The sequence below is a fragment of the Mesoplodon bidens genome (assembly GCF_964165515.1).
Source record: "Mesoplodon bidens genome assembly, chromosome: 14".
Taxonomy (NCBI): domain Eukaryota; kingdom Metazoa; phylum Chordata; class Mammalia; order Artiodactyla; family Ziphiidae; genus Mesoplodon; species Mesoplodon bidens.
The window spans coordinates 30,784,320-30,808,263 of NC_138170.1; the positions used below are offsets into that span (position 1 = coordinate 30,784,320).

At 44.5% G+C, this 23,944-nt stretch overlaps 1 protein-coding gene across 5 annotated transcripts in view; it reads right to left on the bottom strand.

The window, feature by feature from the left end:
• Positions 1 to 23,944, bottom strand: part of ANTXR1 (ANTXR cell adhesion molecule 1) — a 293,533-nt gene that overhangs the window by 107,973 nt on the left and 161,616 nt on the right. For all 5 annotated transcript variants that reach the window (XR_014017420.1, XM_081253940.1, XM_081253943.1 and 2 more), the window contains exons 14-16: positions 14,937 to 14,978; positions 5,583 to 5,678; positions 4,893 to 5,060 (exon numbers count right to left, since the gene is read on the bottom strand). Coding sequence is in view for 4 of the 5 variants with exons in the window: in XM_081253940.1 (XP_081110066.1) it covers positions 4,893 to 5,060; positions 5,583 to 5,678; positions 14,937 to 14,978 (306 nt within the window). In the remaining variant the exon portion in view is untranslated. The remainder of the gene's footprint in view (positions 1 to 4,892; positions 5,061 to 5,582; positions 5,679 to 14,936; positions 14,979 to 23,944) is intronic.

A 23,944-nucleotide genomic window follows, 5' to 3' on the forward strand; every position in this document is an offset into this window, starting at 1 on the left:
CAGGGGTCGAACCTGCGCCCCCTGCAGTGGAAACATGGAGTCCTAACCACTGGACTGCCAGGGAAATCCCTAGACTCACGGCAGATTGCCTGATTTGAATTCGAGCTGCCATTTGTGTGTCCTCGGGCAAGTGACTGACACCTCTCTATGCTTCAGTTTCTTCATCTGTAAAATGGAGATAATACCTCACAGGGTTGTTGTGAGGATTAAATGACTCAACACACATAATATGCAAGGAGGAGTGGGTGGCTGCATTCTTATAGGGGCGGGGTCTGCAAACATTTTCTGTACAGAGCCAATGGGTAAATATCTTAGGCTTTGTAGGTCAAGAGGCAAACTCCAGGCTATTATGTAGGTGCTGATATAATCATTCAAAAATACAAAAAGCCATTCTTAACTTGTGGGCCATATAAAAACACGGATCAGGGTAGATTTAGATAGCTGACCCTCTCTGTGACCACAGCTCCCACTGGGTGGCCTCTTCTCCGGAGCTGCAGCTCTCACTGGTTCCAGTGACACCCTCTCGCCTCCTTGCTCTTCAGGCCTAGAGATGTAACAGCTCTCACTGTTGCTAGTCCCTGGGTGCCTCACCATTGCTATGCAACGAAGAGTAGTCCCCGCTCTCTTAACCCTTCCCCGATCTGTGTGATTTCAACCCTCCTGAGGGTGCCTTCTGTTTCCTGCCAGGACCGTGACAAATCCGGTGAGAGGGTTCAGGAAAGGGAAGCAGAGTTTATGGCACAGCATGAGGCTGAATGTTTTGCCCAAGGCCTAGTGAATGTGTATAGACATTGTGGCTAGAATGTGGCTCATTGTGGATCTGTGTGATTTCAACCCTCCTGAGGGTGCCTTCTGTTTCCTGCCAGGACCGTGACAAATCCGGTGAGAGGGTTCAGGAAAGGGAAGCAGAGTTTATGGCACAGCATGAGGCTGAATGTTTTGCCCAAGGCCTAGTGAATGTGTATAGACATTGTGGCTAGAATGTGGCTCGTCGTGGACCATGCATTGGGTTAAACAGTGTGAAGGCTGAAGTTCTGGTAGCAAGGCCATTCTTTTTCTGGACCAACAGTGTACATTGTGACTTCTGAATTCCTTTCTGTGCTTCTACTCTCAAGCTTCCTTGCTCTCGCCCTTCCCTAGCCCACCTGTCCAGGTACACATAAGATGACCTCTTTTGCTCTCCTTTCCTCAAAGAGATGGCAAGAAGAGTGTCACCTTCTTTGGATCGAGAGTACCTAAGTGATTTGTGTGGGTCACAGGAGAAAGTCTATCTGGCTTGATGCTCTGGGAGTTGTTTCATAATTACGTCCCCTGTGTCTCTTTAACAAGAGATGGTGGAATTCCTACTCCGTGCCAGGTACACTGCTGTTTATAGGTGATTCAAAGATGAGTTAAGCATAATTGGTGCCTCCGGGGGGGTCAAATCTGGTGGAGGGAAGACTCATAAACAGGAGCAGTTACACAAAAGAGCTATGGTACAATGAGTGTGCTAAGTAAGCCTTGGTGTGAGCTGCCCCAGCAGCAGGAGGACCATTCACACTTCTTCTTGTCCTAACAAAGGAGTCCTACTGATGCTTAGCAAGCCCACCAGCATCACAAGTTTTTTCCATCTGGCTTTTCTGGTGATTCCTTGCCACTCAGTTTTCCAACACTTAACATTAATCCAGCAGCTGTGTTTGTGGGAACAATAGGCCCGTGTGAAACCTAACATGGTCCCCTGGCTGAGACTTCTGACAAATCTCTGAGGCATGATTGTGGCCACTTTGCCATGCACCACAGTTCCCGCCCTCAGGGAGCCTCCTCTGGAAGGCTGGCTGGAACCTTGGGTGACAACTGATTAACTGGACTTGCTAAAATCCAGGTCACTGGGCCCAACCCCCAAAGTTGCCTATTTGGTAGATCTGGGTTGGGGCCTGAGAATGTTCATTTCTACCGAGTTCCTGGGGGATGCTGATGTTGCTGCTCCAGGCACCACACTTTGAGAAGCAGCACACACACACACACACACACACGACACGCACACAAACACACACATATACACGCACAAACACACACACACACACACACAATGACCAAGGCTGAAGAGCAGGGGCTGTGGAGAGGGCAATAACTGGGGCAAGGGCAAGAGAGGGAGTTTGGATGAGAAATTTGAAAAGGGAGCCGTTGGGGAAAAAAGGAGTTTCACATGATGAGAAAAAGTGGGCAGGTTTTGAAGGCCAGAGAGCCTTTGAAAGCCTATCGTGAGACTGAATCATTAGGTTTGAGACATCAGGCCTGGGAATTTGTATTTTTAAAGCTCTCCCAGGTGATTCTGATTCTCAGCCAAGTCTGAGACCCTCCATACACTCAATAGCCAGCAGTACCCGGCACAGAGTAGGTGCACAACAAATACTCAGTTGAACTGGATCTAATTCCAAGTGTGTGTTGGGAGTGTTTTGAGATTTCTAAATCTAGTTGTCCATATCCTCATTTATTTTGTAAAACTCAGTCCTAAACCACTAGTTAACAGATGAATAACATGCTCTCAAGCAGAAATTGAATTCTTCAAATAGAATGAATGTTCTCTCAATGTCCAAGATTACAGAGATGAAAACCTGGCTCTTACCAAATATGTTGTATTAGTCACGAGGTACAGATTCCTGAAAACAACATAATAGAAAATCCCCTTTCGTCTTCGTCTCTGAGATTCTACTTGGCTCCTTCCTGTCTGCACATGTATGCACGCCACTGCATGTTCCACATTAGAAAATAATTAGAAGCAAACAGCTGTTAGTCAAGCAAACCACATTTTGCCTACATTTTTCCAGAGTTCAACCCATTTCCCTGGGGGGAGGGGTGGCTTATCTACAGAATCTCACCACGTTAAACACGTCAAACCAAAATGGAAATGCACGGCGATTAGTCTGAGCATGAGGTTGCTCTGCAAAGCAGAGACAACTACTAAGAAAGTTTCCTTCCACTGTTTAAAATGGTTATTTCTTTTGATTTCATGGCAGAAAGTCTGCTCTAAAATTAGCAAATATCTCAGCGAATGATGGGTGTTATTTCTGTTGTCACTGGAAGAAGGGTAAAGCTGTGTGTGTGTGTGTGTGTGTGTGTGTATGGGGGTGGTGATGAGAGCTGGTTCTTATATTGAATCTTTCGCTGAGTCCTTGGACTTGGCATAGTTCTGTCTGCAGCACAGAACTAGAGGCCGTAGACCTGAGATGGAGCCTTGGGCTCCAGACCTGGGCAGAGGAAGGACTCTCGCATCTCAGTTTTCCATGGCAGGAAACGAGGGAATGGGGACAGATTATGTCAGTCTGTTTAGCTACGACTTCCTAGTGCTCTCTGACAACTGGCTTAGTGTAGATGCTTATGGGCAAGACCACAGAGCAAGGGTGTTGGATGAATCACATGAATTCAAAGATACCTGCACCCAACAGGAAGAGAAAAGGGGACTTTAGGAAGCATTAACTGCCTCCTATGACTTAAATTTCCCAATAAGTCAAAGAGGGTTTTAGTTAAGCCCTGGAGCTGTGGGGGGAAGAGAGATACTGGAGAAATAAGGCATTTTGCTCACAGCCAGGAAGAGTGAGTATCAGATCTATGGCCAACACAGTCCACTAGCATGTCCTGATACACCAGCGCGTGGCTTGAATAAAGGGAGATGGGCTTATGTTATGGCAAAAGGAAAAGAGATTAGGCATTAAGGAGAATCCTGCCATTGTTGTTAGACTATGGAATTTCCTACCAGTGAAGTTACCAGATGTTACTGTAATTTATAATGATCCTCTGGGGTTACTGCCCAAGTCACTTTCTCCTAGTCCACTCTCATTCCACCACTTTGCCATGGTGATTTTAAAAAGCCCAGCTCCCATTCCTGGGCGTATATCCAGAAAAGACAAAAACATAACATGCACCCCAATGTTCATAGCAGCACTATTTACAATAGCCAAGACAGGGAAGCAACCTAAAGGCCTATCAACAGATAAATGGATAAAGAAGATGTGGTGTATATATATATACAATGGAATATTGCTCAGCTGCAAAAAAAGAATGAAATAATACCATTTGCAGCAACATGGATGGATCTAGAGATTGTCATACTAAGTGAAGTAAGTCAGACAGAGAAAGACAAATACCATATGCTATCACTTATATGTGGAATCTAAAAAAATTATACAAATGAGCTTACTTATAAAACAGAAACAGACTCACAGACATAGAAAACAAACTTATGGTTACCAGAAGGGAAAGGAGGCAGGGAGGGATAAATTAGGAGTTTTAGATTAACAGAAACAAACTACTATATATAAAATAGATAACCAACAAGGACCTACTGTATAGCACAGGGAACTATACTCAATATTTTGTAACAACCTATAATGGAAAAGAATCTGAAAAAGAATATATATACATGAAACTGAATCACTGTGCTGTATATCTGAAACTAATAAAACATCGTAAATCAACTATACTTTCATGAAAAAAGCCCAGCTCTCACCTTGATATTGTGGAAATTGAGAAAGTACACATTTGTACTTTCAAGTCCATGATTTTAAAATTTGTTTCTTTGTGATAAGCTGGATTTTGGTTTGATTTTTTTTTTTTTTTTTTTTTTTGTGGTACGCAGGCCTTTCACTGTTGTGGCCTCTCCCATTGTGGAGCACAGGCTCCGGATGCGCGGGCTCAGCAGCCATGGCTCACGGGCCCAGTCGCTCCGCAGCATGTGGGATCTTCCCGGACCGGGGCACGAACCCGTATCCCCTGCATCGGCAGGCGGACTCCCAACCACTGTGCCACCAGGGAAGCCCTGGTTTGATATTTTATCGTACCAAAAGATTCTGATTCTTACTACGTAAGTGTTTTAGGAGGAGTGAGGATGGGTTTTTGAGTAGAAAGAGGCACACCTTGATCGGAGAATACCACTTCCGGGGGGACGAGGGCCTGCGCATGTTGTTGTTGAGATTTCGGGGTTCCGGGAATTCGTACTCCTGCTCTGGCATCTTGACTCTTGCATTCTTTGCCTTCTCCAACTTAGCACCTTCTTCTGTGGAGCCCTTTTCTCCCCAACGAACCTAAAATAAATAACATACAAAAAAACCAAAATGACAAAATAAAATATGATGGCTCTGGAGAATGAGAATCACAAATAACTGTATGATGTGCTACCCAGTCCTCATTTCCTTTGGGTTTTGAGGGTCAGAGAAGAGCGGTGGTGTGGAAAAAGGGCAAGGGGGAGGGCTAAAGGAGCAGAGAAAGACAGCGAGGGGCATGGATATTTGGGGGAGGAACTGTCCAGGCTGTGGGGACAGTACGTGCAAAGGCATTGTGGGCCCAGGCAAGAACTTTGGATTTTATTCCAATGAGAGAAGAAACCACTGCGGGTGGGGTTGAGCCAATGCGTGAACCGCTCTGACTCACAGTGGGCAAGATACAGGAGTGCACGGGTCAGAGGCTGTACCCGCCATCTCTCCATCTGATGCCTCACAGTTCACATCCTCATTAGACCTCAAGTGTGAGTTTTCACCCATTTGTTTTGGTTTTCCGTCCCTGAATAGTCAGCACATAGATATGAGTACACGAAGCTGTCCTCTTACCTCCATCCTTTTAATGCCTCCAACGCCTCGCCCACCATAATAAGAGGCATCTACCGTAGGCCACTTTTTCTTAGGCAGACCATCATCATCTTCTTCCTGCAGAGAGATTGTGACACATGAAGGAAGCAAAGCACCATTGCTGTATGTATGTGTCCACTATCGCAAAGCGGATAGGGGTAGACTGCCTGGGTTAAATCCCAGGGCTACCGCTTCCCCGGGGCCTTGGGAAATCACTTAACCTACCTAAGCTTATTTTTCTTACCTGTAAAGTGAGAATAAAGAGCAGCACTACGTGGCTAGACTGTGGTGTATTCTTGGGACCTGTTCTCTTCTGCATCTCTACTCCTTTATAGGGTATCTCATCTAATCCCATCTACATGTTAATGACTTGTCAATTTACATCTTCATCCCTGACTCCTCTGAACTCCGTTGACACGGACATCTCCTCCTGAGGGACTAATCAACATCTCAACAATACCGCATCACAGACGTAGACAATGGACTTGAGGACACGGGGAGGGGGGAGGGGAAGCTGGGACAAAGTGAGAGAGTAACATTGACATATACACACTACTAAATGTGAAACAGAGGGCTAGTGGGAAGCAGCCGCAGAGCACAGGGAGATCAGCTCAGTGCTTTGTGACCACCTAGAGGGGTGGGAGGGAGACGCAAGAGGGAGGAGATATGGGGATATATGTATACGTATAGTTGATTTACTTTGTTATACAGCAGAAACTAACACACCATTGTAAAGCAATTATACTCCACTAAAGAGGTTAAAACAAAACAAAGCAATACCAAGTCAAAAAGAAGTCCTGATTTCCCCACCTCAGACCTGCTCCTCCCATAGTCTTCCCCTCTGCCTAGGAGTCACTCTTGAATTCTCTCTCCCCCACTGTCCCTCTCCCACCACATCTCAATTTGCCAGCGAGCTCTGTTGACGCTACTTCTAAAAGATTCCAAATTTGTGACTTCTCTAACTGTACCTCCATCACCACCTCCACCACCTTGGTCTCAAGTCCGCATAAGCTTTCTCCTAGACACGGAGGTGGTCTCCTAACGGACCTTCCTGCTGTCCTCTTACCTACGATCCATGCTCCACAAAGCAGCAGAATAAATTCCAAACCCCGACTCTGCCCTGCGAGCTCTGGCCTTTGCTCACCTCTCCAGCCGTCTTCCTTACCACGCTCCCCTTCTCTCTGGCCCTCAAATATTCTGCATGCATTCCTGTCTCGGGGACTGTGCATCCCCTTGTCCAGGAATGGCTTTTCCCCTGGTCTTTTCATGGTTGGATCCTTCTTATCACTCCACAGAGAGGCCTTCCCTGGACAACCTTCTCAAGTAGTCCCAGTCTCTTCGTCCCATCAATCTGTTTTATTTTTATTTTTAGCTCTTACCATGGCTTGCTATTTATTTATTGTCTGTCTCTGCACACTGGGATGTAAGTTCCAAGGAAACTTCTGGTTATTTGTCGTATTTACTGTTCTCTTCTCAGCTTTTAGTACAGCATCTAGTACGTGGTAGAAGCCCAAGAATTATCTGCTGAATTTACAAATAAACTAAATGAGATGATTCAAATAAAGCAGTGAACTCAGTGTCTGCAACTTAGCTCAGAGACCGGAAGTTAGCACTGATTATATTTTTCAAGATGAAGGAGCTTGTAAGTTTATGGATGGAAAAGGGAAGGATAATCAGCAAAACTGTGCCTCATCTTGGCACTGTGATTATTCCTGTTGTGGGGAGAAAGACTCACCATCTACGGTCCTGGATGGGCTATAAGGTGGTGGCGTAATTTCCCTCCTGGGGAGGGAAAGGAAGCTAAAAAAGGGGTCAGCAAAGCAGCAAGATGAACTCCGAACAAGCGGGCCTCCTACAGACTTGTGTTGGAGGCATTTGCAGAGGCAGTAGAGTCCCATGTGGGGCCGTCACTGTATGGAAAGGGGCATCCCATGCATGGGGCAGGGTATAAAGCACGGGTCGGCAGAAGAGAGATCAGAGCCAGAGGTGACAAAGCAAAACAGTAACACGTCACACATTAAGACTCCCAGGGTGACCTGCTGTGCTTGCAATAGGCAGGCTTCTTTTTAAAAATTCAAAAAAAACCATGAATACATCTAAAGGACAGTGATCACCGCTGACCAGAGGACTTGCAACATTCTGGCAGGTGAGCAGAATGGGTCAGTCTCTCTCTGTGTCTCTCTCTCTCTTCAACGTATAAGTCCTTCTTGGACGTGGGACTGTGTGTCCTGAAGGCACAGTGGATTCTGTTGACCCTTATATTTTAAATCTTGCACAGAGCCTGGTGTACAGTAGGTGCTCAATATTTGCGAGTATTGAATTCACAATAACCACAGCTGGATTTATGTACTCTTTACCGTGTATGTGCCGGTCACTCATCTGGGTGCTTGACATGTATCAATATTAAACCAGTTAGCTCATCTTTAATCTTTCAAACCTACATGTTGTCAGATAAATTTAATGGGTAAGACAAAGCTCTTAAGATGTATTTGGATCCCTTACAATAGAGATCTGATAATTAAGGGACCTGGGAAGAAAAGGCCCAACAGACAAGAAGTTGTCTCAAAGGTTTTATCCCGTTTTTGTATTTCTAATAAAATTTGATTTCCAGAGATGAAAAATAAAATAAAATAAAATAAAATAAACCAGTTAGCTCACAAATAGCCACTGAGGTAGTTGGTGCTATTACACCCATTTTACAGAGAAGGAATAGAGAGATTAAGTGACTGAGTCACCCAGCTTGAATGTGGTGGAGCTGGATTTGAGCCCAGGCAGCCACACTCTCATTTGATTGTTTCTCAGTGTTGACAAAATTCAAGGTTTTGCCCTTTTTTGTTTTTCTTTTCCAACCATTTGATGCTTTCAAACAAATGCTAGTTTTCTACTTCTCAACCCTTGTAGCTGCTAATTTTGAAGACTTCTGACTATAAAACATGGCAAAATAATAAATAAAAACAAGCCAAAGCAAAAAAATAAATAAATAAATAAAGACCCAAGCAAGAAAATACTATAGCTCACAGTACTTTACCTTATGATATAATTTCAGAAAGCTTCTGATGATGATGTCAACCAGGAAGTTTATATGGTTAAACTTTACCACCAGAGTGTGTCTGTGTGTCATACATGAAACATGACTTCAAAAAGCCTGGGCATGTCTGGTCTACTGCCTTGTTCAATGGACTTAACTGAAATTAAGTCACCCTAAACTGAACATAGCACCAAGAATGTATGAAACTCCAAGAATAAAGCTGCTCTTATTCACTAGGGGGCTAAAAAGGTCTTATGAGTCTCCTAATTTCTTAAATGACAGGAGCACAAACATTACAGACCATCTAATTGAGCCTTTTCATTGCACAGAAGAGGATAGTCAGATCCAGAAAAATGAAGAGAAGTTCCGATCTGGCTTGCTGATTCCTTGTCTGGGATTCCCCCTATATTTGCACACGGAGCGCCCTCCCGCTCATCTCTTCCTGCCCCGAGGGCTCTATTTCTCCGCGGTGCCTGGGTACCCAGGCTGGGCCGGCCTTCTGCGCAGGGCCCACATCCCACACGGGAAATGCCGAGACTGCAGACTGCTCCACGCGTTCCTGATACACCAAGGCTGCCTTTAATCCCCTGACCCGAGCTCGCCTGCCAAACTCAAACAACAACACCAAAAGACAACACAGAGGCCCGGGGTTTGACCAAAGGGAGAGTCAGAATTTCCCTGCAGTTACCATGGCTCTGTTTACACATTCTAGAGACGGGAGGGTTTTGCAATCTTCAGAAGAGAAGGGAAACTTTGATGTGTTTTTTTCATCTGGCCAAAAATTGATGGAGTAAAATCACAGTCCCCAGCAATTCCACTAACAGAATTGTCAGTACCCGAGGTGAATTTCTACATCTAATCAAGTATAAGGGCTTTGGGGGGAAGTCCCCCTCAAACTGCCCTTTAAGGATGTCGCAGGGAGGGGAAAAACCACCAGTATGATAAATGGAGGACAGGCTGGAGGAGCTGAATTGCTTTGTGTTAGCAAAGCTGTAGGAATCAGGGGTTTGTGGGCGGTCAGCAGAAGACGAGCAGAAGAGTGGAACTGAGCTCCAGAAAACTGCCAGCCCCTGCCCTGCCCCCCACTCCCCCCGAGACGGCCAGGAGAACCTTCCAGGAGTGGAATGAAGGGGCTTTTTAACAGTCTGTCGGAAGTTATTCGTTGGCTGCACTGTGTTGTAACCCACTCATACTTTTAAACCCTCAGTAAAACTCCCTATGCAGATGGCTTTGTGCCAGTGGTGCCTTTGGGGGATGGAGGGATCTGGTTTGTCAGATGGTATCTATCTCCTTCTGAGAGGAGATAAGACAGAAGAAGCCAGAAATGGAGTCAGTGGTGCCTGGAGAAACCTCAGAGATTAGGGAGGGATGCTGGTTTCCCATCAGGGGAAGTTGTGTTTAAATTTTAAAGGATGTGGTGGCCCCAGATATCCAGTTGTCTGATGTTTGGGTAACACAAGTGGCACCACGTGATTCAGACAGTGAGGCCCATTCTGACCTGCTTGTCCTCAGGCAGACCTGCTCTAGGAGGAAAAAAGCTGTAAAATATGAAGTCTGATGCACACATTTGGTTAGCCCATAACTGGATTAGTCCTGTGCTGCCCTCACACACTGAAACTTTCCATCTTTCTAATCATGCCAGGCTTTTGTAGAGCCCCATGCTTCAACATTCACTGCTCCATATGCTCGGGACAAACTTCTCCCACTTCTTCTACCTGTCTTTTAAGATATTGCTCGAATGTAACCTATTCTGTGAAGAACTCCCTGATTCCCCAGAGAATTCAATGCTCCCTTCTTGTATTGGCCACGGTCCCTTGTATTGACCTTCACTCACTCAACAGATAGTTAACAATTAGTTAGTTATTAAGCAAACCAGCAAGGAGAAGGGGTGAGATCACTGATCCTGGGGTTGCCTCACTCCTCCTTATAGGCCATGATGTGAATAGCGCCCCCTGGAGCTGTGCATATGGTGGCCCTCTGAGACTCAGTCTACAAATTCTTTAACATTCCTGCTTCTCTGACATCCATTTGGCAGAAGAGACAGACGGCTAGTTTGACCCAAATAGGCTCTCAATCTCCAATTCACTATGGGTACCAGTGAGAACTACCTATGGAAGGGAGAACGTAACTGAAATGGAATGGAGCCCAAGGAAACAGTTTTAAATCAGACTTTGAATTCATTAAAAAGGTCACTGAACTGTAACACGTCTTAAAGCCTTAGGATAAACCCTATGTAGCCCCAAACAAGGGCCCTGTATTTGTCCATTCCTTCCTTCACTCGCTCAAGCAACTGTAGTTGTGCCCCACTGCACAGTGTTGTATTTTGAGAAAAACAGAGAGAATGCAGCTGTCAACAAGATCGTTTACGTTTACAGAGGGGTAAGTTTTGTGAGGGTGACGACATGAAACAAAGGATTAAGGCTACAGAAACTTCCAGGCCCAAGAGGCTCTGGAGGGGAGGGCAGACCTCAAGTAGACCTGGCTGTACTGTCTCGTCTGAAGTCTTTGGGGATAAGCCAGAGAGGTCACCTCCAATGTCAGTCAGCCTTGGAGATGAACTCCTAGGAGTGAATTGGCGAGTCAGGAAAATTCATCAACACTTCTGTTTGTAAATACCAAAAAATTCCAACTGACTTAACTGTATGTGTTGGTACCATCATATCTGTTCACACACACACAGTGATGGACACAGTGACTGTCTTGTGTTCTTCAATAAAGAATTGTGTGTTTATTTTTTAAAGCAATGTTCCATTTTAAACTACTGAATATAGAAGACTGACTGCTGGGTCTGTTCCAGGACCTCTGATTGGAGCAGACATGTGTGTGTGTGTGCAAGTGTGCATGTATGTATCAGTGTGTGTCAGAGGTCCACTGGAAAAAGGACGCCTGGCAGAAGCTTGGTCCTTCACCTCTCCAGAGTAGGTAGTCTGGCTGTCTGTGTAGACACAGCTGTGAGAGGTAACAGGCCTGATGCTATTAAGAAGTTCAATTTGTCTGCTCCTAGACAAGTTGTTTAATTTTTCTATAGCTCAGTTTTCCCATCTAAAAAATTCTTGTCACAGAGAAATTGTTAGGTCAGTGAGCATGATAATAAGCCTAGAAATAAATTCATCATTCAAAGCTAGGTACTTATTGTTAGTTGGATGCCCACCCAGTGTCATTTCCTTCAGTACACATCCCTCTCCCTCTCAAATGGTCAGAAAATCCATGGAAGGTGAGGACATTTAGAACTAAATCAGCAGATGAAGTACTACAATATTGATTCTCCCATAAACTGCCAATTGTTTGGAATAACTAGAGACTCAGTGAGGAATCCTCACTCTGTTGCCAATTAGAGAAGACCCTTAACCCAGGAAATGACCTTTTTGGTTGTGAAAATTGAGCTTCCTTGTTTTTGTGGAGAGCTTGAAATTTCAAGTAATTTTTCTTTGTCCTGTCTTTATATACAGAAACATTACTGTTGGTTGCATGAAATCTCAAAAAGTCATGCCTTTTTATATTATGCATTTTGATATTCCCTAATAAAGAGGATCACTGAGAGCTCATTATAAGGTTGTGTCCATTGTCTAAGTTTATTCATTTTTTAGTAGATTTACCTCCCTTAGGATATGATGCTTACAGAGCTGATGAAAGTTTGGATGATTGATGCCTGTTCATATACATGGCAGAGATTATTTAACCTCATTTGGCTAATTATTGAATGTTAGATACTGTATTAAGCTCTTTGGGGAATAAGTCAAAGATTAATTAGATATAGATCCTGACCTTCAAGTATAGCTAATGGTCTTGAACTTTGATGCAGAAGGAAAAGTTTAATAAATAAATACCCTGGGAATGTGGAGAAGGTAGAAATTAGCTCTGGTGGAAGGAATTACAGCATAGGAGCTGTGCTTGAAAGGCTGCTGGGATTTGAACACAGGGAGCTGCAGTGGAGAAGGTTGTCTAGATTCAGGCTATGATTTTTAGGGCCTTGTATAAAATACTTTTACGGGCTGAGTTATGTCATCGTTTCTGTGGGATTTCTTTATTTTTTATTTTTTTCTGCCAAAACACATTCGGAAGGAGATTAAGCCTGCTTAATTCACAGGGCCAAGGAACAATCAGGGCCAGCACGCATGCCCAGGTAATCAGCACAGCCTGCAGCCCGCCCCGGCCAGCCCGGAAACTCCTATAGGTCTAACAGAACCTGGTAGGTCTCAAGTGTCCTCAGGTTGTCATTCTGTTTCAGAAATCAAGTCTGCCTTCTTGAGGTGAAAGTATGACTTCCATAAGAATAGTGGGGCTTCCCTGGTGGCGCAGTGGTTGAGAGTCTGCCTGCCGATGCAGGGGACATGGGTTCGAGCCCCGGTCTGGGGAGATCCCACATGCCGCGGAGCGGCTGGGCCCGTGAGCCATGGTCGCTGAGGCTGCGCATCAGGAGCCTGTGCTCCACAACGGGAGAGGCCACAACAGTGAGAGGCCCATGTACCACACACACACACACACACACACAAGAATAGTGGATGAAACTGGAAAAATTCAACTACCTCTTTTCTCTTGCTTTTAGCTATTCTTTCTTGGTGGTTTTCTAGCTTGGGCTTTTTTTTTTTTTTCCTCCAAAATTGTATCGTTGGCTCTCAGACTTCATTCTACAAATACTTATTGAGTTTTTTTTTTTTTTTTTTTTTTTTTTTTTTTCTTTTTTTTTGCGGTATGCGGGCCTCTCACTGTTGTGGCCTCTCCCGTTGCGGAGCACAGGCTCCGGATGCGCAGGCCCAGCGGCCATGGCTCACGGGCCCAGCCGCTCCGCGGCATATGGGATCCTCCCAGACCGGGGCACGAACCCGTATCCCCTGCATCGGCAGGCGGACTCTCAACCACTGCGCCACCAGGGAGGCCCTTGAGTTTGTTTTGTGTGTGGAGTCCTAGGCTAGATGCTGGGGCCTGGGGTCAACCACACCCCACAGTCTTGGACCTAAGTCTCCAGCCACCATTTTGGCCATGGTGGCTGCCACATCACCTTCGAAAGGCAAATGCAGAGCTAGCAACAGAAAAGGGCAATAACTCCGCTAACTGAACATAGTGAGTGAAGGGAACATTCTTCACCTCAGGGCAAACAGAGCAACCTCAGCGAGAGCTTCTTGCCCTATTTTTCTCTGGGAGTATAAGACCCAGCTGCACACAACAGATCCACAGCCAAGCTGGAACCCGGGGAACTAGCCACGGTGCTTTCTCTTGAAGGATTAAGAAAAGGCTTTTGTGGATGTCAGGAGAGTTTTTTTTCCTCCCTCCTCTGTGCACAGAAATGTAATTTCCTCCTCTGATTTCTGGGCAGAAAGTTAGCATTCCAACAAGATGCGCTTTAATTGATTGCAGCTATTAAATCCCTTAGCTTACAAGCTTATAATTCAGGATATAAGAGCCACATGGAATTTTAAATGTAAGCCTTATTTATTTATTTATTTTCTGTATGTAGGAAACTTGACAAAGGCATTGGGAAGACGAATGGTGAGGGGGTGGTGCTCGCTTTGCAACAACAGACCTTAAGGATTAAGGACAATGAACTTGAAACCTCACCAATATATCTTCTGATCCCACTATGTTTGCAGACCTGTACTCTGGCTTCTAAATTGGTTAGTGTTGCATGGAGGGAGGCCAGCTAACCCAGGAGTAATCGGAGGATCAGGAAAAGCACTGGGCAGGCACTGCTGCCCAGGGATGCTCCTTCTCACCATTAGCCTTTAACGCCTCCAGGCCACACATGCACCAGACCTGCTTATTGGACAATTTACGGTGGAATTTAAGTCATTTTTCTTCCTTTAAATGATGAGGGTCTAATATCCTATGCAGGGCTGGAATACTAGCATGTCCCCCTCCACTGTATTGTCTTTACTGCCTGGCAAACTTCAGCACCGTCTGTTTCTAGAACCACTGATTGTTTGGACGATGTGGCAAATTCACTCTGATCTACACATATAAAGCATAAATCTCTGCAGGGAGAAGAGATCCATCAAGTGTCTGTTTTACAGGAAAAATCAGTACCTTGGGGCTCCAAATAATTGTACGTATCAAACTATTTATGTTTGCATTTCAAATTTTTCTTGCAAGGAGAAAACCTTCCAAAAACCATTCTGCCTTTGGCTGCCAGTTCAGTTCAGTTCCTGTTCATTCTTGGTTAGGAAAGAGCCAAAGACCTACCTCCCTCTTTGCTGCTTTGTACTCAGTGGGAATCTGGGCTTGACTTAGCTCTGCTTTGCAGAGGCCTGAGTCTCGGGCTGCCCAGTCAGCTCTCTGCCCCACTCCACCATCCTGTCCACCTGGTCACTCACCTCACTTTCCTCAGCAGGGGGTGGAGGGAGCTCCTTGATAATCTGAAAAGAAAAAAAAAAAAGAACAAGTCAGTAGAAATCTCCAGCCACCTGCTTTCCAAGAGCCCTGCTCTCAAGAGGTACCTGGTGGTGTGGCCATAATTACCATAGTAACGGGCCCAAGCAAGGCAGGTGTCTTTCTGGGCAGAATAGCTCAGTTAGTTAGAGCATGACCCAGGCAGAGAGTTCCACACTCAATTGTGTCTGCTGTAGTTTTGTATAGAGAAAAAAACGTTCCACGGGTAAAAGTTTCATCTTTTACCCCAGGGAGCTATCCTGCAAATTTATTCACTCATTTATTCATCTAGTCATTCCTGTATCAAATCATTCACCCACCCGCCCAAACAGCTACACATTTAATAAAGAAAGGTCCAGAACAGAAGTTAAGATAGTGCTACAGAGATAAGTCAGGTATGGACCACACTCAAACTGTTGGCAGTCCCATTAACTGTCACTGGCCCCAGGTGGTACCCATGGAGGGAGGATGTGACGGTCAGGCTGACGGATTCCCAAAAAAGGGCAGCAAAGAAGGGGTAACCGGGGATTCCTTTCAGGGCCCTGAAATTTAAGAGGCACAAAGATTTCCATAACAATATTCTAAGACTGGACTCTGCAAATACCCCATCATCAGGGTTAAAGAGAGACATGTGGTCTTTCTGGGAAGACAAGCAATTGTGAGCCCCTTCTAACCAATGAGAGGATGGGTGATATATGGAGAAGGATGGGAAGGAGAAAAGAAGGGTGGCGGTAAGTAGCCTGTCCTCACTTTTGTCTCCAACTTGCACACCCCGTTCATGAAAGGAAAGCTCTTGTACCCTTGCAGTTAATTTGATTTAGAGTCTTTTACAAGGCAATTTGGCCATTATCCACTCTGACTGCACCATGTCTCCCTCCTCTAATACCCCAAGCTTATTATCAGAATGTTGGGTCCCCTACCTGCAGTCTTTTTCCTTAGAGAATTCTGGTCAATACAAAAGTCATTAAATATCTTTTGATGTCTTAGCGTCAGGGTTGGCCTGGACCACGTTATGGATGGATGCTCGGGCACTGTCCATGGGACCACTTCCTTAATGTAGTTGGAGAGCTCTCCCGGCTGCAGGGCAGGCTGCCTACTAGGCAGCTCTTCCTCACTTCTGCCCCCAGTAAGTACATATCACCTTTGATTTGATGATTATTCAGGGACCTCATTTGGGCTCTGACCCCCACTTCTGTCACTCATACTATCACTATCGGTAATGTCATCTCCGTATATTGAGACAGGCTACTGACTTGAGGCTCTACTATCAGCCGGGGGACTGAGCCTCCACTCACCTAAGAGGATAGTACTCAATTAATTAAGAGACAGAAGCTATCATTTCAATTTATTTATTTATTTATTTATTTTTTTGGCTGCACCGTGCATCATGTGGGGTCTCAGTTCCCCGGCCAGGGATCGAACTCGCACCCCCCTGCACCGGAAGTGCAGAGTCTTAACCCCTGGACCGCCAGGGAAGCCCCGAGGCTATCATTTCAAACTCTCATTTCATCTGCCTCCACTTCCTGGCCATCGTGGGAAACCTGCTGAAGGTCTTTGGAAAGCATGAAGCCATGATTTTGCTCACCCACTCAACACTGGCTCCAAATTCTTTAAAAATAATCTCTGAGGAGGGTCATTACTGCCCAGTGCTGATTTCCCATCATCCCAGAGGCAGTGATGATTTTCAGACAGGAAATGCCTGGAGACTGGAGGGAGGGGTGAGGAGCTGGGGACAGCAATCTGGAATGCATCTCTTCTCTCAGGGCGGGATTAAGGAAGGGAGCGAGAGGAGAGCAGGATACTTAGGAACACAGACAGATGTTGACAAGAGTGCTGTGGGCAGTGTATTTGCTAAGTACCCTGGGTGTACAGAGGCTTGGTGCCGAGCAGCTGGGGTTTTCACAGTGCAACCAGCCTCCCCCCTTGCTGCGTGGAAGCACTGTGTAGTTGTCAAACGTGAACCCCAGACCTCCCTTGTTTTGACTGTGACGATCCGACAAGTCCCTGAACCTCCTTGAGCTCCACTGCCTTCATCTGTTAAATGGGAGCAATAACACTAACCTTGCAAGCACTGAGTCACAATGAGCAATAATGTTTGCAAAACATCTGGAACAGAGGGGTTGCTCAATAGATGGTGCATACTATTATTATTCCCCTTTCCCTTTCTTGTAGTCACTGCCTTTTGCTTTTATTAAATCTTTAACAAAGGTTTCACTTAACTTTCCCTCCCTCCGCATATACCAAATGAAAATTTAGTATATACTATGTATGGTGGTTTCCAGATGGTGCAGCCTAGAAGCCAGAGCTTCATAAAAAGGGTGAGACAGGAGGCTGGCGCTCAGACGGTGGCCAGAGGGCCTGACAGTGGCCAGGGTCTTCAGGGGGGTCAGCAGGAGTCTGCTTCACCACATACGTGTAAGCACATGACATCGGCCAGGAAGCGCTGACATCAGCCAAGCAGCCCACCACTCAGACCAACCCGTCTGTGGGTTGATGGCCAACGTGTCTTATTGGGTATTTATCGAATTCTACATCCAACAATGTCCCAAGGGGAACCCAAAAGACAAAGCGAAACACATGATTTATTAAGTATTAATCAAAGGCAGATTAATTCATAATCTAGACGCCAGGCTGACATACTTGTAAACTGGGCACGTGAGCTTTTGGAAAAATGCCACCATGTTCAGGTAGACGAAATTTAGGCACTTCCAATCTGGCCTTATCGGATGGGTGTCTGGCTCTATTCAGCGGGAACGAGGAAGAAGTCTTCCTATTGCTTCCAGTCCCTGCCCCCTCCTTCCCAGTCTTCTCCTGGGGGCAGGGGCAGCTTGCCCAGGGAATGGCAGGAGAGCGTCTCAAAGTGCGATCTGGGCAGGCTGGATGGGCTGTCTGTGAGTGAGCCAAACTCTCATGCCAAGACCAGTGCCTGGGCCACCCAACGGAGTGCTCTGACCACAGGGACAGTCAGCCTTCCCCACTCCCCCCCCTCACCCCCACCCCGCCAGGGCCCGAGCCCAGGTGGCCTGGAGGAGCAATTGGGCAACAGCTTGCATTGGTCTTGAGCCTACAGCACCACTGCAGCCTCACAGGAGAAAATGCAAATTGCCTCAGCCCCCAAAAGGCCTGCATGATGTGCGGGCGTGGCCCCCCACCTCTCCACTTCACCCCTCTCCTCCTCTCTCCCCTTCACTTTCTGCACTTCAGCCTCCTGTCACCTTCCTGTCCCTTCCACACACCCTGCTGCTTCACACCTGTAGCGTCTTCTGCCTAATTGCTTGCTATCCTCCCTGCTTTGTCTGCACACCTGCATGTACCCCAGTTAACACCTATTCATCGGCTACATCACCTCCCCTGGGAAGTCGCCCAGGACTTCACAGAACAAGCAAGGTCCCCTTTATGGGGTCTCACATAACCCAGTGTTTTCTGTAGCATTTTTAAATGTAATTAAAGGTTAATTGCATAATTCTTGGCTTCCAACTAGTATGATTAGACGGTCTTTATTGCCAACAAGAATGCAAGCTAGAAGCAACTGAACACTACAAAGCTGAGGCTTGATTTGAGCTACTTCCCTTCTTAGAAGGTTCTGGGAGCTTCCTCTTGGTTGTGGGTGGACTTGTCAGCTCCTTCCTCATGAGGAGGAACAAACAGAAGATGTATAAGGTTGAAGAGACCCTTAATGAAATGTTTAAGAGGAAAGTCCCTCAACAAACATATTTGTAAGCATAACATGGCAGAACTGAATGGCAGTACCAGGGATAACTCTGGGGACATTTTTTCATATTTCTCCTCCAGAGGCCAACATCACATCTCTACTTACTATCATTTTCAGGTTGGATATTTGGGATGAGTAGAAAGTGACCAGATGCCTTCTTGGGATAGCTGCCCTAGAGTCCCTTTTGCATTAATGGTTGGACTGGTGAAGTAAAAGTGCATAAGAAAAATGAGATGGGATAGAGAACTTCTGAATTCTATTAGTGTTTCTTTGCTACCTGAGAATTTCTTGAAACTCTGTTGTGAATTGGGAGATGTGCCTCTTCTCCCTTATCAGTGACTTTAACTCTGATTTAGTCCATATTTGTTTAGGTAGATGTAGAGGTGGCCAGATTTGACAAAATCTGTTGTACGGGTAAAGGAAAGAAAGCTTGAAAAGACCAGGTGGAATCTTATTAAATTGAAATCTTACTGGCAACTTCTCACTGAGTCGAAACAAATTCAAGTTTTTAGGTACACCTCTTAGTTTGGCTGTTGGAAATGAAATGATAGAAAATGTGGAGATATAGTTAGCATGGGATGATTACAGTAGAAAGATCACGTATGCCCAGGTCCTTTTTGACATCTGGGAAATTTACTGTGTTTTATGAGTCAAGTTCAACTGTTTAGGTCTCTGTAAAGCTCTCTCTTAAAATTTATTTTATAAAATGTTAAGGTGAAATAAAGCACCTGGTGAGTTTATTTCGCTTGCTTTTTTTCCCTCCAGAAGTGTTCAAGATTTGCTCCTAATTTACGTTGAATCCTTGCACTTTGTTGCCCTTGCATCTCTACTGCTATAGTCCTGTGTAATGGAATGCAGAATGCAATCTGTCTGGTTTTTGACACTGGCCCCTCTTCCTCCTCTCGGGGTAGCCACACTGGCTTATTCCATTTAATAGAGTGAGTCTGGTCAGTGTGGTGCACAAGGAGCAGGGGGATGCCAGGCTTGGCTATTCCCCCATGGGCTCCTGCTATGGCTCCACCAACACAATATTCCGTTTCTCCTGTTTATCTTTCCTGTCTCTTCACTCTGACAGCAGTTGGCTGTAGGCTAAGCTGTACAAGCTCATATTAGACAGATGCTCATCTTATGGCATGAGAAGAGAACTTCTTTTTGGGTCCCCTTTCTTCTTAGATTGTCTTCAGTGTCTCAGTGTCCTTTTTGCTAGAGCCGGATGAGAAGCGTCTCCTGCAACCTCCTTTATACCAAAGGTGTGGTTCTCTTATTGCACAGGAGACACTTCCATGACACATAGCCAATTCTGTTGTCCAGACAAAGTCCATGAGAATGGCTTAAGATGACTACTCTATTAACAAAATTAAGCATTTGTCCTCTAGTTTGAAATAGGTGAATAGCTCTAAACATTATTGAGTACCAGAGTAGCCTGCAAGGCTTCTTAAAACACAGACTTCTGGGCTGCATCCCTGAGTTTATTATCAGTAGGTCTGGAGTGGGATCTTTGCATTTCTAACAAGTTCCCAAATGATGCTTATACTGCTGGTCCATGGACCACACTTTGAGAACCATGAATTAGCCTGTTTTTAACAATGCTACACCTCAATTGGATATATGGGGGTATGTTTTGCTTCAAGTCAGACATTCCTATGACTGTTCTGTTGAGAGTTGCCAATGGCTGATTAGAAACACCAGGCTTGAAAATGTTTCAGCTTAAAAGTTATAGTGTCTCTGCTCTATTGTCAGGGACTATGGGGTCTTCATTTCTTATGTGTCCCACCTAGGGGAAGACAGAGTACTGTCTCTGGAGGAAACTCTCTTGCTTCCTCTGATGAGCATTTGTGCTCATCTGTGTGCAGAGCTGGCATGGCCTGTATTCTTGGATCCAGCCCTGAAGCAATCCCAGCCAGATGATTGCCTGGGGGTTAGGGACACAGTTCTTATCTTTCACTGCACCATTGGCAATGAACTGACTGTACTGTATTTGCATCTCTTTCTTCTGCAAGAAGAACTGGACTCTAAACTTCTAGAAGACATGGGCATACATGGTTCCGTTTTTATCTCCTGACACATAGTCAGTGCTTGTTGCTTAGTCACTACTTCTGGAGTGAATGAGTATGCATTATAAGGGAAAAAGCAAAGAAAGTATTCTGATTATTCTAAACTTCTTTGCCTGCCAAATAAGCACTTTAGTGATACAAGATGCAAATCTGGTTTCTCAACTCTCCATATAAATGTTTCTTTAGTAATTAATATGCTAACAGTTCCAACTGCCATGAGTGGATTGTGACACATGTATGCACCATGAGGATCTCATTAGAGTTATGGGTTGGACTCATGGTTAATTATGGTACTTTATTGACACCATCTATATCCCATTCTATCCCTTAACCCCAGCCTCCAAGTAAATTCCCTTGCCTTGTGGTTCACGAATCAGCTTTGTGTCCCAAATTAAATTTCCTAGAAGGCTTCCTGAAAATTTGAAAATGACATGTACAGTTTCTTTTGTTACAATACAGGTATGTAATATGTGAATTTATTCATATGTGGTGTAAGGAAACTGAGCAATAAAATCAATAAACTGTGAAATCGTATTAGCTCAAAGTATGATATTTCATGAAGTAAAGGAGAAGGTAATATACAGGCAGACTTTGCTTTATTGTGTGTTGAAGATATTTTGTTTTTTTACAAATTGAAGCTTTGTGGCAACACTGCGTTGAGCAAGTCTTTTGGTGCCATTTTTCCAACAGCATTTGCTCACTTCATGTCTCTGTGTCACATTTAGGTAATTCTCTCAATATTTCAAAAATTTTCATTATTATTATGTATGCCATGGTGATCTTTGATGTTACTATTATAAAAAGATTATGAGTAAATAAATAAGGAAACAGAAGCTTTAAATGACACAATAGACCAGATAGATTTAATTGATATTTATAGGACATTCCAACCAAAAACTGCAGATTACACTTTCTTCTCAAGTGTGCACGGAACATTCTCCAGGATAGATCACATCTTGGGTCACAAATCAAGTCTCAGTAAATTTAAGAAAATTGAAATCATATCAAGCATCTTTTCTGACCACAACTCTATGAGATTAGAAATGATTAACAGGGAAAAAAAACGTAAAAAACACAAACACATGGAGGCTAAACACTATGTTACTAAATAACCAAGAAATCACTGAAGAAATCAAAGAGAAAATCAAAAAATACCTAGAGACAAATGACAATGAAAACATGATGATCCAAAACCTATGGGAGGCAGCAAAAGCAGTTCTAAGAGGGAAGTTTATAGCTATACAAGCCTACCTCAAGAAACAAGAAAAACCTCAAATAAACAATCTAACCGTACACCTAAAGGAACTAGAGAAAGAAGAACAAACAAAACCCAAAGTTAGCAGAAGGAAAGAAATCATAAAGATCAGAGCAGAAATAAATGAAATAGAAACAAAGAAAACAATGGCAAAGATCAGTAAAGCTAAAAGCTGGTTCTTTGAGAAGATAAACAAAATTGATAAACCATTACCCAGACTCATCAAGAAAAAGAGAGAGATGGGCTTCCCTGGTGGTGCAGTGGTTGAGAATCTGCCTGCTAATGCAGGGGACATGGGTTCGAGACCTGGTCTGGGAGGATCCCACGTGCCGCGGAGCGGCTGGGCCCATGAGCCACAACTACTGAGCCTGCGCGTCTGGAGCCTGTGCTCCGCAACAGGAGAGGCCGTGATAGTGAGAGGCCCATGCACTGCGATGAAGAGTGGCCCCCGCTTGCCACAGCTAGAGAAAGCCCTCACACAGAAACGGAGACCCAACACAGCCAAAAATAAATAAATAAACAAATGTGGGGTTATTAAAAAAAAAAAAGAAAAAGAGAGAGAGGACTTAAATCAATAAAATTAGAAATGAAAAAGGAGAAGTTACAACAGATACCGCAGAAATACAAAGCATCCTAAGAGACTACTACAAGCAACTCTATGCCAATAAAATGGACAACCTGGGAGAAATGGACAAATTCTCAGTAAGGTATAACCTTCCAAGACTGAACCAGGAAGACACAGAAAATATGAACAGAACAATCACAAGTAATGAAATTGAAACTGTGATTAAAAATCTTCCAACAAACAGAAGTCCAGGACTGGATGGTTTCACAGGTGAATTCTATCAAACATTTAGAGAAGAGCTAACACCCATCCTTTTCAAACTCTTCCAAAAAATTGTGGAGGAAGGAACACTCCCAAACTCATTCTGTGAGGCCACCATCACCCTGCTACCAAAACCAGACAAAGATACTACAAAAAAAGAAAATTACAGACCAATATCACTGATGAATATAGATGCAAAAATCCTCAACAAATTACTAGCAAACAGGATCCAACAACACATTAAAAGGATCATACACCATGATCAAGAGGGATTTATCCCAGGGATGCAAGGATTCTTCAATATATGCAAATCAATCCAAGTGATACACCATATTAACAAATTGAAGAATAAAAACCATATGATCATCTCAATAGATGCAGAAAAAGCTTTTGACAAAATTCAACACCCATTTATGATAAAGTCTCTCCAGAAAGTGGGCATAGAGGGAACCTACCTCAACATAATAAAGGCCATATATGACAAACCCACAGCAAACATCATTCTTTTTTTTTTTTTTTTTTTTTTTTTTTTGCGGTACGCGGGCCTCTCACTGTTGTGGCCTCTCCCGTTGCGGAGCACAGGCTCCGGACGCACAGGCCCAGCGGCCATGGCTCACGGGCCCAGCCGCTCCGCGGCATATGGGATCCTCCCAGACCGGGGCACGAACCCGTATCCCCTGCATCGGCAGGCGGACTCTCAACCACTGCGCCACCAGGGAGGCCCAAACATCATTCTTAATGGTGAAAAACTGAAAGCATTTCCTCTAAGATCAGGAACAAGACAAGGATGTCCACTCTCACCACTATTATTCAACATAGTTTTGGAAGTCTTAGCCATGGCAATCAGAGAAGGAAAAGAAATAAAAGGAATACAAATTGGAAAAGAAGAAGTAAAACTGTCACTGTTTGCAGATGACATGATACTACACATAGAGAATACTAAAGATGCCACCAGAAAACTGCTAGAGCTAATCAATGAATCTGGTAAAGTTGCAGGATACAAAATTAATGCACAGAAATCTCTTGCATTCCTATACACTAATGATGAAAAATCTGAAAGAGAAATTAAGGAAACACTCCCATTTACCATTGCAACAAAAAGAAGA